At 45.0% G+C, this 14,757-nt stretch overlaps 1 protein-coding gene across 2 annotated transcripts in view; it reads left to right on the forward strand.

Annotated features, from left to right (window-relative positions):
- Positions 1-284: 284 nt before the first annotated feature.
- KIT (KIT proto-oncogene, receptor tyrosine kinase) overlaps positions 285-14,757 on the forward strand; it is a 77,115-nt gene continuing 62,642 nt past the window's right edge. Inside the window, exon 1 of one of the 2 annotated variants that reach the window (XM_081926509.1) lies at positions 285-575. In XM_081926509.1, coding sequence (XP_081782635.1) covers positions 512-575 — 64 coding nt within the window. In that variant the 5' untranslated portion in view covers positions 285-511. The remainder of the gene's footprint in view (positions 576-14,757) is intronic. The other variant, XM_081926510.1, reaches the window with a different exon arrangement.

Consider the following 14,757-nt stretch of genomic DNA (forward strand, 5'->3'; position numbering starts at 1 on the left):
TTGGAGAGCTACTTCTGCACTGACTCTTCCCCTTTCCAGAAAACAACTACAGTACTACCTTCTTAATTACCAGTAACCCCTCTCCCTTGGAATGTCTGGGAGACTTGGAGGGGAGAGAGCGGTTTATTTATTTATTTTTTTCAACTGAAAAGGGAAAGGGTTTCTCTGTGTACATTAGAACGCTTCCAGAAAAAAAAGGAGAGATAATTTGCTAGGTCTGATAGGCTCCCTTCAGCCCTCAACACTGCAAGTCCCCCCCTCCCTACCCCGCGCCAGCCCCTGGAGTTTGTCGCGGGAATATTGTCTGTCGGAGCCAGTGGGCTGCTGGAGAGAGAGAGACAGAGGCGTGGCCGCAGGAGGCGAGAGGCAGTGCGAGTCGGGCTCCCCGCGCGGAGCTGGCTTTGCTCGCGTCTCTCTGTGTGTGTCTTTACGCGCGCAGGGGACCCTTCTTCCGAAAGGTCAGCCTGGAGAGCCTCTGCGCTTGGAGGATCGGACGCCGGTCAGCGGCACCATGGAAGGCTCCCCAGCTTTCTGGGCGGTCGCTTTGCTGGCTCTTCTTCTGGGCGAATCAACAGGTGGGAAGCGAGCGGTTCGGATCCCTTCTTAAACGGCGGCGTTCCGGGAAGCCACCGGCGGCACCTGGCGCGCTGAGGACGGTTGCGCACGGCAGCCGAACGAGGGGCGCGCGCGGAGAGGCACAAACGGTGCCCGGGTGGGAGGCGCGTCCTTAGGTTTCGCGCCTCTCCCTCGAGATCCGTGCCGGGGATCTGGGGATCGAGGAGCACAGAATATGCACACGCCTGAGGGTCAGGCGGAGAGAGGGGAAATTGGGGGCGTGGGGGGCAGAAGGGATTGTTTGGCAACCAGCTTGCGTGGCTTCGCGCGTTTGGGTGAAACAGCCCGGCTTCTTTTTTTCCCAGAGGAAGAGCAGTTGGAGCTCGAGGTCAGCTTCACCAGCTTCCCATTGGGAAGGGATCTCGAGCCCGGTTGAAGTTGTAGGCGGCCAGTGGGTCAGTGTTTGCAGTCATGCCAATCACGGGATGCGCCTTCCCTTAGGCTCCAGCGCTCGGATCCGCAGGCGCGTTGCCGCTGCAGGTTTATTTTGCAAGCCGCGATACTTAAATGCGCAGCCTTAAAGTTATGATATTTTGAGGGGTGGGGATGGTAACAAAACAAAACAAAACACAACACAACGTTTCATTGATTGCGAAGGAGCTTTTCCAAATAGCGTGTTTTAGTAGGATTCAAATGACCGCCCCAGTGTATCGCATCAGTGAGTCCTGTCCTAAATTCTCTGGAGAAACGGGTCTTCTGCAAGGAGCACTCCTGTCCTATAGGGAAAATCAAGTTAGGTGGCGAAATCAAGGGGACAACGCAGTCACCTCCTGTGCACCTTAGAGCAGAAGCAAGCCCACAGGACTTGGAATCATGCCAGTTTGTCCCATTGATTTCAGTGGGTCTACTCGGAGCATAACTACCCTTTATAGAAAAATGTTGCTTTGAAAATGCAGGATGGTGTTTTTTTTATTGCATAAAAAGCAAGTTGTAATTTATACAAATCTTTTGATAATGAGAAATAATTTTTGTCAGGTTAGTAGAGCGGACCAATCCATCAGAACTTGCAATAGTTTGTCTTGATTCCCCCTACCACTTGGTTGTGTGGCCATTGCTTAAGAATCTTGCTCATCCCACCTCCCAAGCCATGTCTCCGCAGGTCATGTGTATCCACTATCACACACAAGATTTGTCTTGCCATTGCCACTGCTGTTTTTTTTTAGTGTCAAACAACACGTGCTGAGAGCGGAACCTGCATATGGCATATAAAATGACCTGTTTCTTAGGGGAGCCAACATACTGAGTCTTAAAGTGGCAACTGCTGCCACATTGTTTGCCGGATCATTCCTTTCCCCTATCCTCATAAGGTGATTTTGTCAGTTGATTCCCACTCTCTGCTGGCACCTGTCAGTGAGAGCCATTTGGTACATAGAAAGGACATATTATATAGTGAACATGCGTTTTTCAGCCTGCTACCGGTGGACGTACCTGTTGCTGGTAGGTGCATGTCAAAGAGCCTTAATTGTATTCGTACAGCAGTGAAACCTAAGCAGAAATGTGTAGTTAAACCTTGCCACTAATTCCTACCCGAAACTCAGTGCAGCTGAAATCTGTGAGTGACATCAACTGAGATGTTCGAATGGCTCTGGACATCCACAGAGCAAAGGTCCATGGATTGCCACGTGCATGGTGTATTATTCTGCTATACAAACTGTGTGAAGTGCCTGTCTCACACATAAAGAAACAACCCTTCTTTGCAGACCTGCTATTGTGATCTTTTAGGAGTGTTATTTACTGGAAATACAGAACATTGAAATGTGTTTTGGAGCAGGACGTTAGTCAACAACAACAAAAAGGAGTGCTGAGATGATACTTTGGGGGGAAGGGGGAGTTTCCGTATAAAGTGGTGACAGATAGAAAGCTTGTCTACGATTAGTAAGGATCTGGGTTAGGAACACCATGCAGAAGTCACAGTATTCCCTGGATATAATAGTAGAGACATAATAGAGTGGTTTACAGTGCTGGTTGCACAGGAATAATTGGTTAAATGTTCTCAACTTGCTCTATGTCAGCTGCAGCTATGGACTTCCAACATGTTGGTTTTGTTGCTCTTTAAATACCTTTTTAAACCCCCCCTTTAAATACCATTTCACGAGGAGTCTGAGCTGCATCTTGCACAGGTGCAATATTAGAATTTGCCACTGAGAGGAGACTCCAGCAACCATATACAGTTCTCACTCCCGAATCCCTGCAAAACTGCCTATGCGAACAACTTTTGAAACGTCTGTATTTTATTTTTTGAAAGCAAGTTGATGGGTTTTTCCGTATCGTGTCTGTCATGGGGGAGCGAGTGTTTTTGAGGCTAACTTATCTCCTAATCAGTACAGCGTGTCTTTGCGGTTGAAATGAACGTTGCAAAGCGTACAGCGGTGAAATAATGCACGAGATTGAGGGCTGTGTCCAGCACTTTTCTAGTGAAGGAGAAACCAAAGCTGTTTATATCTGTTCTTGGTTAATGTAAATGGGTTTGTTGGGTCTAAATTTGCCTGTGCAACAGAGACGTTGATGGTTATGTGGCCTAACCCAGCACACCTAATTCAGGGTTTCCCCAATGGCTAATTAAGGAGCCCAGCAATGTAATTTCGTTCCTTTGGTCCCAGTTGCAGTTCTGCGTTGACCTTGTCACAAATCCCTCTGCTCTGTTCTGTCAGTTTGTATGGAGCCACCTAGGTAAAACATGGTTTGCATTGCAGTTTTAAAACCATTAACTTGGAGGTATAAGAACCAGCTTGCATGGCACCTTTGGTAACCTCAGATCCTTACGTGATTTGAAAACAGCTGCAGCTGCACCTGTTTCTTATTAGGTGTACCTGGTGACCAGCTGCAGCTTTTGGCAGCAAAAGACACCTGCCCAGTCTTTACCAAGCTACCACTCACCTGTCTTTTGCCAGTGGACTCCCATAAACATGCACTTGGCTATTTGATGTAGGATTGACTGTGAGCACAAACAGCAGTTTATGAAGCAGAATCTTAATAGCTTGATCCCAAGAGCAACTGCACACAGCAGGAGTAACGCAAATTGCTGCATAAGCCCAGCATTGTATTTACATTATTGTTGTTTACCACCTTGAGCGCCATTGGTGAAACAGTGGGAGACAGCGTATCGTAATAAATAAACAAGCACACACCACAATTTGTGCTGCAGAAGTGTTGGCAATGCTAAGCTGGCAAAAGCTGCCACTGCCTTTCAAGAGCTTTGTGCTTGAATCAGTCTATGGCTTTTAACCATGATAGCTTAACAATGTGAAGAGGCTGCCTGGTTAGCCCCACACCCTAGATATCTGTACACGTATTGGCCATATCCACAGCTGGCATTTGATTGGCATCAATGTGAAAGGAGGCATGCCTGTAAGGAGATGTCTTTGTAGAGCTGTCCCCACAAAGAGGATAACTCTAGGCCATCAGAGATTGTATCCTCATGTGCATGGACCCCCCCCCCATTCAAACTGGCACCAATCATGCATCAAGGGCTAGCTGCCATTTTCTCAGAAGAACCTCCATGTGTTCTGTACACCTGAGTACAACTGAAGAGGGCTCATGTTTTTGTGCAATACATCTTGTGAGTACCGGATTATGTGAACCGCCCGGTGGCAATAAGCAAATAGATGGCCAGGAATTGGACCTAGTGGTTGGTGGTTGTGGAATCTAGAAGTAGGAGAGAGAATGGGCTTATCTATCTGGTGTCCTGAAGGTCTTTGGACACTGCACATTCAGCTATGTTTGTTAGTGATTGCAGTAAGAGGGCTGTGGAGTTGAGCTATTGTGGCTAATAGCCATTGATAAACTGCTTAGTGTCTGCTGTATTGTTGCAAAATGCTATAATTGAATTGCAATTGGCAGGTGGTATGGGGAGAACAGATTCTGATCTTTCAGAGGATGGTGCGGCAGCAACAGCTGCGTAATTAGAATCAAGACAAAGCCAGGGACACAAATTGGAGGAAGTTGAAACAATACTTTAGCCCTGTTGAAATCATTGGCTTAAATTCACACACTTTAGCATCTATGTGTCATTTATTTCTGTTGGGCTTAGCACTACAGTGGTACCTTGGGTTAAGAACTTAATTCGTTCCGGAGGTCCGTTCTTAACCTGAAACTGTTCTTAACCTGAGGTACCACTTTAGCTAATGGGGCCTCCCACTGCCGCCGCGCCACCGGAGCACAATTTCTGTTCTCATCCTGAAGCAAAGTTCCTAACCTGAGGTACTATTTCTGGGTTAGCGGAGTCTGTAACCTGAAGCGTCTGTAACCTGAGGTACCACTGTATTCATTAAGGGTAGCCCTCCTGATGCATGACTTAGAAATTGTGACTTTTGTGGCCCACAAAATCTGATGGGGACCACTTTGGCTACTGATGAACTTTAGAATTGAACTTTAGGCGAACTTTAGACTTTTATAATAGTCGGATTGAGCAAAACTACTTGGAAACAACCTCTTAAAGATGCAGAGGTAGATGCTTTGTTTCAGGCTGATCTCAATTTGTGCCATGCGAACATAGAGAAGTCTTAATATTAGATCAGGTTGCACACTAATACCTGAGGTTGTACGTGCCTGCGACTGGAATATGTGAGGTATGTTAGTGACATCTTTACTCTTCTGCCCTGGCAAAGGACATGTCGCAGAAGAAGGTGTGGTTTTTTGTGAGCAAAGTTGATGGAATTCGTCCGATAGAGTGATCCAGGGAGTTATGTTAACGTGCACAGAAAGAAAGACAGAATTGCTGGCATTCTTAACCCAGGAACAGGGAGCGATTGGTCCTGATTCCTTGCCTGAAACATTGCTTAGAATCACTGTTATCAGCTGGGTACTTCTTAAGAAGGCATCAGTACATCTCTGAGAAGCTGTAACCTTAAACTTGCATCATTATGTTCTGCTTACCTGGAGAAAGTAGCAGTTATCCCTTGACAGGAATACAGGTGGCAAACTGCTGCACCTATTACAGCACATTCTGTCCCCGCAACCACATGGCAGTACTGTGTGTGTCTTTGTGTGTAAGAGGGTCACTAGACAGCAGGTTTTTAAGGTGAAATGAGCTAGAAGCTGATCTACTTAAATCCGTCATCTCAGCAGTGCCGTCCTATTAACACAGAGAAACAGTGAGCTGGAGTTCTCCTTCCACGTTCTGCCCCCTGGGATCTACCAGCCAGCCCACTAAGGGGCGAATCAGAGCTGCCTTTCTGTCATGGTGGTGATGACAAGAAGGAGGATAAAAAGCAGAAGCAGGCAAATGGAGCTAAACCTGGCAGACCACCCCCTAAACATATACAAACCCTGCTGTAAGCTTGCTCTTTCCACCTGTTGACCTCCATATTAATAGTGAAAGCCACATCCATTTTTAATGCATTTCTGAACATTCTACCTCAAAACATGGTTTCCATTATTGACATCAATGGTTTAATTATTGCAAAGATTAAATACTAGGCCATAGATAAGGCAACTGAGCTTTTCTTGGTCCCCCCCCCCCCATGTGATGGGTGCCTCATGATTTCTGTCGGATCACGATAGGATGTCTTTTTTTCTTCAGGAAAAACCTGGGAAAACAGGGTTGGCCTTACAGCTTCTTTGGAAGGTCAACTCACCTTCTTAAGCGTTGGTGTGCAAAGGACAAGAGGTTGCTGGAGTGATTATTTCTGCCTCCTGTTTCTTTGTTTAACTATATTCGGGCATTGGGTGTTCTCTGGAGCCTCACAGAAGAGAACGTTTGTTTGTTTTTGCTCTGAGTGACACATTGGATTAATTTATTAATATGGAGGAGAAGCATGAAGATACAGAAGGAGACACACTGCCCTAATGGATCTCTACCTAGGCAAACATAGCGCAGACATTTACATTAGGTTTAGTTTCTTTGTTTACTGTTCTGCTTCACGCTTTTCAATAGAGGGGAACTGGCACAATACCTAACTTTAACCTTCCTATGAAACTGAGCTATTAACACCTTCAACTCTTCACATTTTTCACATTTTGCATCTTTGTGGCCTTGGCTGGGTGGGCTTCCAAACTTTCCAGACAGTTCCCCCCCCCCCCCCCATTTTATACCTTAACTGGAAGGTTGTGCACTATGGACTTCCTTTCTCCCTCAAACCATTGAAATTTCAGACTCTTTGAATCCCCAGTTGGTTATGAATTTCACGGGCTGACCTTGATCAAGTCGCAGTCTCTCTGTTTAACATCCTGGCAGGGTGGTTGTGCTGATGAGGTTGGGAAAAACCCATGCATGCCACCTCCGTGAACCTTTTGAATGTAGCTGCCACCTTACTGTTTTGATTTCATCCGACCTGCTGCATGAGACGTGGTTGAGAATTGCAGATGAGAATTCACAACTAGAGACTTCTGTATCACCTTAAAGACTGATTTTATTACAGCATAAGCTTTCATAGGCTATGACCCACTTCATCAGATGCATGCTGCATCTTGGAAAGTTGTCCAGTAATACACAAGCATATTATAGAAATATATATTATATCATAGAAATATATTATGGAATTATAGAATTTCTCAAGCTTGTCTATATAGAATCCTCTTGCCTCCATAATCTCATGTCTTGAGAACCACTTTATGGATTATGGTCTACTTAACATGCGTCTACCTTTGAAGACAGTTCAGAAACATTAACAGGTACAATGGTTCCAGAGCCCCGTTCGCATCCCGAATGGAACGCAAGACGCTATGGCGCGTCTGCACATGCACAGGTCGTGTTTTGCCGCTTCCGCGCATGCACGTGATGTCATTTGAGCGTCTGCGCATGCGTGAGTGGCAAACCCAGAAGTAATGCGCTCCATTACTTCCAGGTTGCCGCGGAGCGCAACTCGAACGCGCTCAACCCAAAGCGCATTCAACTCGAGGTATGACTGTACAAAAGCTTTGTGGATGCTGCGACATGGTCCTAAAACAGGCATAGGCAAACTCGGCCCTTCAGATGTTTTGAGACTACAATTCCCATTATCCCTGACCACTGGTCCTGTTAGCTAGGGATGATGGGAGTTGTAGTCCCACAACATCCGGAGGGCCAAGTTTGCCTATGCCTGTCCTAAAAGAACAGCACCTGCTTGTTTCTGGGCCAATTCAAATGGATAGTTTTTCACTTTAAAGCCTTATATGCCCTACAGTAATTCTTCCTATTACCTTTTCCTGTATATTTGCCCACACGTAGTATTAGAAACTGAGATAGAAAAGCTAGGAGCCAAATGGCTTCTGGGACCTGAGTTGTGGGTGCCAAAACAGAATGGCTAGTTGTCACTGGTGTGGGTGTCAGCAACCCTTTATATTTATTATTTTGATAAGCATGAATTGATACACAATTCACATAAGTGACACATTGTTAATACCACACTTTTGGCAGAAATTGTTGATAAATGTTTAATTTGGTGTTTACAATGAAAATAATGGTAGCATACTTCAGTTTTCAACACACTCTACTCTTTATTGTTAAACTCCTTCACATATTGTCTATTCTTAACATATATACTTCGAGGCTTCAAAGCACATACATTTCAGTAATCCTTGAGTGTCAGCCAGGCACAAAAAAATGGCACCCAGACTTTTGGAGGTGCTCGCAAATGGAGAATCCTTAGGTGCGAAATGCAGCTGGCACTCTGCTAATTTTGAACCCTGCCCACATGCATTGTACAAGGAGCCTCTCTTGCGAGCCTCTCCATCATCTCAACTATGTGTACAGGATTGCAAGCCTTCTCACCACAGCTGTGAATGTCCCTGTCTAGAGATGTTTGCTTGGAACCCTCCCTGTTGACTTTTAGATGGCAAGTGACACTTTGAAAAAGAATTCAGAGAGATTTTAATCAAATTTTTAATTTTTTTGCTTGTCTTGGTGGCGTTCGTACGGAGCCCCCAGTCGTCTCACGGACTATTGACCCGTACACCACTAATCCGCTGCCACCAACCAGGTCCTCTCTGGTAAAATTACTTCAGTCTCAGTCAGCTTCTCAATTAATAAACAAAAGTGTGTATTTTATTTCAGACACAAACAAAACTTTTACAGCATTCCAAACGTTGTTGCTCTCTACTTTCTTAGTCTTATTTTCCTCTCTCTATCTCTTCTACCTCACCACACTCAAGAATCCACGGCCCTAACTGTCTCTCTATTACCAACTGCCTTTCCCAACCAGCTGACCCACTAAATCTCACCAACTACCCACCAACAACTCCCAACGAACTCCTCTCAGAACTGGTTTTATAGTCCCACTGACTCCACCCCCTGGGTCCTGTCTGTGCAACCTATTTAACTATTTCCCCTCCAGCACTCTCTCATATATGTTAACGTCACAGTATTTTACCTCTTACTGCTTTTACCTCTTACTATATTTTTTTTAAGTTGGGTATGGTATTTTGTTGTCGCTTATTGTAAACTTCCCTCCCTAAATCTGCTCCAGAAGGTTTTTCAGGGGCGTGGGATCATCTCTAAAACAGATTTGCCGGAAGATGGGGATACACAGGGAGAAGAGAAGCAGGGGAAGTTCCATGGTGTAGTCAAAAGTCCTTGCACTATTGGAACCGGTTTTAAAAAAATATACACCCAGTGTCTACACTGCAATTTATTTTTTCCCTGTCCAATGCCATGCTGAGCCTTGAAGATCTCCCAGGTTTGATGACCTAGAATTATAGAATTTTACAGTTGCAAGAGTTTTTGGAAGTCATCCAGTCCAACTTCCTGCTCAGGGCAGGAATCTTGCAGTTACAACATCCTTGACGGATAACCGTCCAGCTTCTACTTCCAAGGAAGGAGCGCCTGCCCCCTTCCTGAGGCAGTCTGTTTTCTGGTAGTTCACGAAACATTATGGGGGGGAAAGAAGGTTCAGAGGATGAAATAATCCACACAGAGCAAAGAATGACAAAATAACAGTGCAACATAAGACACCTTTATTCTCTCTTACCAACTCTTCTCACTGAAGGTGTTCTGAATTACAGTCCTTCGTTGAATAGCATAGTGTAAACAGAAATATTGCACTATTTGGAACTGGCAGCATGGTAAGTGTTTTGGGTGGGGTGGAGATATTTGCATTATTGTGCTCTTCCTCCCATACCTGTCCAGTAGTGGAAAAATATTTCAAAATATCTAGAAACCAATGTCAGAGTTTTGATATGACAGGAAAAAACGAAGTAAGTATTTCAAGTTTGTAGGTACCAGCATCATATTTCTTGGCATCCAGACAGCCACCTGTCTGGGATTTTTCCAGTACTGTCACCGCCTTCCTCCTCCACTCATCGTTTTTGTCCACAAATATTGACTTGGCTTATTGGTTCTCCCCTATTTTTTGGCTGGGTTCACTGCTGCCAGCCCTAAGAGCCCTGGCATGCCTGGGTGAGAGGCAGAGATTGTAGAAGGTAAGATAAAGTGGGAAAGACTTCTGTTGTTCATTGCAAATGAGAGCCATGGGGAGGTGTGCTGTTGGGCAACCTTCTTACAAGAGGGCCAGCAGTTTATCCAATGAGCTGGTGGCTTGGTTTGTGGCTGCCTGCCTTCGTCCACAATAAAATCACGTACCCACGTTTGCTTGTTCCACCTGGTGTGAGTGCCTTACGTTTCTTCCAGGTGGATTTTCATATAGTCAAACCTGCATGTGCAGGTTTTTCAAGGTTCTCCCTGTCCTTTTGTGCAGTAGGAGGATTCTCACAGGATCTGAAACTTGTGCGCGAGAGAGAAACTGTGCAGGTGGGTCTCCTCCATGCCATTGAGGCTGGAAGGCAGGGAGGCCAACACTAGGTGGAGTCAGAGGCAATGTAGCTGTGGGAACTATATGAATCGTCGGATATGCTAGACTGGCCGAATTGCATACTTTAGATGCAGTGTGTCACATACTTGCCTAAAAAGGTTGGCCACCACTGTTTTACTACTTGTGAGACCTTTAGCAACTATGGATATATAAAATATACCGGTCTCATACTCATCTGCTCAGAAGTGACCTCCATTGAATTGTCTTAGGCTGCAACCCTCAACACAGGTGCTTGGGAATAAGTCCTTCTGAACTGAGTGTGCCTTTCTTATTAGATCTGCATAGGATTGTACTGTTATCCTCATCTTAAGCCCTCATGCTAGAGAAGGAAGCCATCTGCATATCCCCTCTTATTCCCCCTACTGAAAGCAAGTTTTTAGTATGTATAACTGAATTGAATATATACTCTCCCCCTGTTTGTCCTTGATTCCTTTCTCTATTACTTTCCATATGCCAGATGTGCTTTTGTAAACCCTTTGGGGACAGCGACCTATCTTTTGGATGTGACCATTGTAAATTATATAGCCTTACCCAGTGGTTTTCAACCAGTGTGCCATGGCACCCTGGGGTGCCTTGAATGATAGTCAGGGGTGCCACAGGCAACACTGGCCTCTGTCCCTCTTTCCTTCCCTTCCTACTCTGATGCCCTTTTGCATCTCTGCCTCCCCAAGGCTTGCACAGCTGTTTGTTGCAGCAGCCCTGGGTACCAGCTCCCCAGGTGAATGATGCCTCTGGGACTGGCCAGGGGGTGCTTTGCAGGCCCCTGTGGGCCTATGTGAGGAGGCACCTCTCTTTGGGGCAGGGATGGGGCAGCTCAGAGGTGGCGGTGGCGGCTCCCAAGTAGAGAGGAGTCTGGGGGGACACTCCACGGGGAAGGGTGTTTGAAAAAGGGCGGGGGGTTGCCAGCTCTGCAGGGAAGGGGTGACATAACTGGGCTCCTGAGCCCCACAGGGATGCTGCAGAAAGAACGGAGTTGGTCAAGGAAGCTGTGGACTGAAAAAGGTGGAAAACCTCTGGCCTTGTCAGTTAATTGAAAAATAGATATATATACACATAAAATAGCTGTGTTTAGAGTGTCTTACTTTGAATTTGAAGGTGTTCAAAATATTTTGAAATAAACCTGGGATTTGATGAGACAAAAATAATCTGAGGAAATACGAGGAAATAGACAAAGTTGGAGGAAAGAAGGGCTGAAAGGTCATCAGGATTTACACATGAGACATAAAGCTGAGGCTGTAATGCTGTATCCAGCTAGCTAGGCATAAAGGTAAAGGTAAAGGTACCCCTGCCCGTACGGGCCAGTCTTGACAGACTCTGGGGTTGTGCGCCCATCTCACTTAAGAGGCCAGGGGCCAGCGCTGTCCGGAGACACTTCCGGGTCACGTGGCCAGTGTGACATCGCTGCTCTGGCGAGCCAGAGCCGCACACGGAAACGCCGTTTACCTTCCCGCTGGTAAGCGGTCCCTATTTATCTACTTGCACCCGGAGGTGCTTTCGAACTGCTAGGTTGGCAGGCGCTGGGACCGAGCAGCGGGAGCGCACCCCGCCGCAGGGATTCGAACCGCCGACCTTTCGATCGGCAAGTCCTAGGCGCTGAGGCTTTAACCCACAGCGCCACCTGCTAGGCATAAGCTCCATTAAATCCAATGGGATTTACTTCTGAGTAGACATGAGTAGTCCCACTGAAGTCAGCATTAACTTAATTCCCAGTAAACTTATATAGGATTGTGTCATTAATTTGTGAGATGCATTTTGTAAGCAGTGGCATTAATAAGTCAAGGTGAAACCTCTTTAGGCAGGTTCTTCTCTTGTCCTCCTGTCATTTTCACTCCTCTAGAGAAGTGCCATCTCACGCAGTGTTTCCCTTTACATTTGAGCGCCGTTTTACAGATGTTGTTTGTCTTTTTAGTGTAGTACAAACATCTTCCAGGATTTTGACTCATTTCCTCAAGTCTCTCTCAGCTATTCTAAAAGGACAAGAGGAAATTAGCTCTAATATCCTGAAAGCGATTGATTTTTTTTTTTACTCTGTGTAGTACTCAGTTTAGTGAAATCCCAGTTTGTTTCCAACTTTCCCCTCCACCTATATTTCTTTTTTTTCCATCCAAGAGAGAGACATCCTACATTTATTCTGTTTCCCTGTTATTCCTACTGGACAAAAACCCAGAGTGTAAACTTCAGGTTCATTCTCATCCTCTATTATCCTGGCCTTCCTATTCTGAAAACTGAACTATCTAAACAACTGGAGTTCTCCTGTTTGAAGTATCTAAACAAAAGTCCCATTGTTTTGGCTTGTATTGCCCTTTAATGTGTTGGGGTCAAGCCACATCAAACTGTTTACTTGCCACTCACTTCCTTCAAGTAACTGGCAATGCCTGCCACCATGGACTGTGGTGAATTTGTTGAACCCTTTCGCTCCTCACCTTCCATTTCTTCATCCTTCACCTGGTTAAGGTTGTTTATAGGAATCTACCTTCGACAGTCCAAACATTGGTCCATATGGGTCCATATTTGTTTAAACCACTCTTCCCCAACCTGGTGCCCTCCCAAGTTGTTTTGAACTATAATTCCCATCATCCTAGGCTGCTTGGGTCTGATGCAAGTTATAGTCCAGAACATGGAACTAGACCCACAAATGAAACTAATAATGACAACACTTGTAGGGCACCAGGTTGTTGTTGTTTTAAATCATTTTTATTGATTTTTCCACATTTTTACCAAATCGGCCACATTAAAACAAATTTAATACAAACTTTCCAAAATTTGGTTTCCGACACTCCGTTCTTGATGCGTCTATTCTTGTTGCTGCATTATTTCCCTACTTATTTCTAATTAACATTTCGTTCCTTACAGTTAACCTTATAATAGCTTTTTATTGTTTTATTATTCTTAACCACCAGCTATCCACTTGCTAATTCCTGCATGTTCAATATTTTGATAAAACAAAAAAAATTCCTTCAAGTAGCACCTTAAAGACCAACTAAGTTAGTTCTTGGTATGAGCTTTCGTGTGCATGCACACTTCTTCAGATACACAGTGTGTCTCTGAAGTGTGCATGCACACGAAAGCTCATACCAAGAACTAACTTAGTTGGTCTTTAAGGTGCTACTTGAAGGATTTTTGTTTTGTTTTGACTATGGCAGACCAATATTTTGATGTTTACAATATCTGCAAGTGAGGTAAATCAAGTAGGGCACCAAGTTTAGGTTGGGAAGACTAGTCTATTAACGGTTGGCAGAAGTCACACCTGGGGTTACCCAGGATAGGGATTGAACTTGGAACTGTGGCACGCAAAGTATGCACTTTGACAGTGGGCTACACCTCTTCCCCGCTGCTCTGCTGGATAGTTGGGATGCGAAGGTGGACCTCTATATGCAGGCGGGCTTCAAATTCCATCATTCCTGTCTATTGGCCGTGATGGCTAAGGCTGTTGGCAGTTGGGAGTCTTATAACATCTGGAGGGGTGTAGTAGAAAAGGCACTTTGAGGATTGCATCACCACTCCCTTCTTGTCATTCAAGTTACAAGACTTCCAGTATCCAAGATGCCACACATCAGATTGCAATCTGCCGAAATCAACGAGAACTGAATGGGACTGGCTTTTGGGTAGGCATGTATAGCTGTTGGCACCCGTCCCTGTCTTCACCTCCAGGGGTGAAGTCAAACTGCTGGAGAATGACAGCACCTGCAGAGACCGGTAACTCATAACTGTTGCCTCCAGAGTTGTTTTTGATGCATTAGTACCAGGGCGCAAGCCTGGCCATTGTGTATGGAGGTCCTGGGCTGCCTAGATGACAAGAACTCACCCCACCCCCTTGGCTTGCTGATGTGGTCCAAAGGAAAGGAAAGCAATATATCTGGCACTAGCTGGACTGCAGGAGTTGCCAAAAGAAGGCATACCAGGCACCATCCAACCATCTTAGGGACTCCACTCAGGATTTGTGTAGGGCTTACTCCTTAGTCTTTTCATCTCCCAAAGATGTCCCACAAGGTATGTATAGAATTTGCCTTTTAATTATATCCCCCCATCCTTTTGCATCTTACAGTAAAATTACACCTCTTTGTTTTGTGCATGTTCAAAACTGTTAGCTGTTGTTTTATACTGTTTCAAATGTGTTGTATGGTTAATAATAATATTATAATAATTTTTAATTTATATCCCGCCTGTCAGAAGAGAGTGTGGATGCTTGCAAAGATAACAGATCCCTGACACCACCCATCTGGCTGGGTTTCCCCAGCCACTTTGGGGGGGCTTACAACATACATAACACAACAAAACATCAAACATTAAAAAAACAAGATATCCTACACAAGCAATAAATCAATAAAAACCAATAACAATAATAATAACAAACAGCTTACAGTTAGACCCAAATTAAAGTCACTAAAGATTTAACCAACACCAACCTGACAAAAAT

This window comes from Podarcis melisellensis (assembly GCF_964234715.1).
Source record: "Podarcis melisellensis genome assembly, chromosome: 9".
Taxonomy (NCBI): domain Eukaryota; kingdom Metazoa; phylum Chordata; class Lepidosauria; order Squamata; family Lacertidae; genus Podarcis; species Podarcis melisellensis.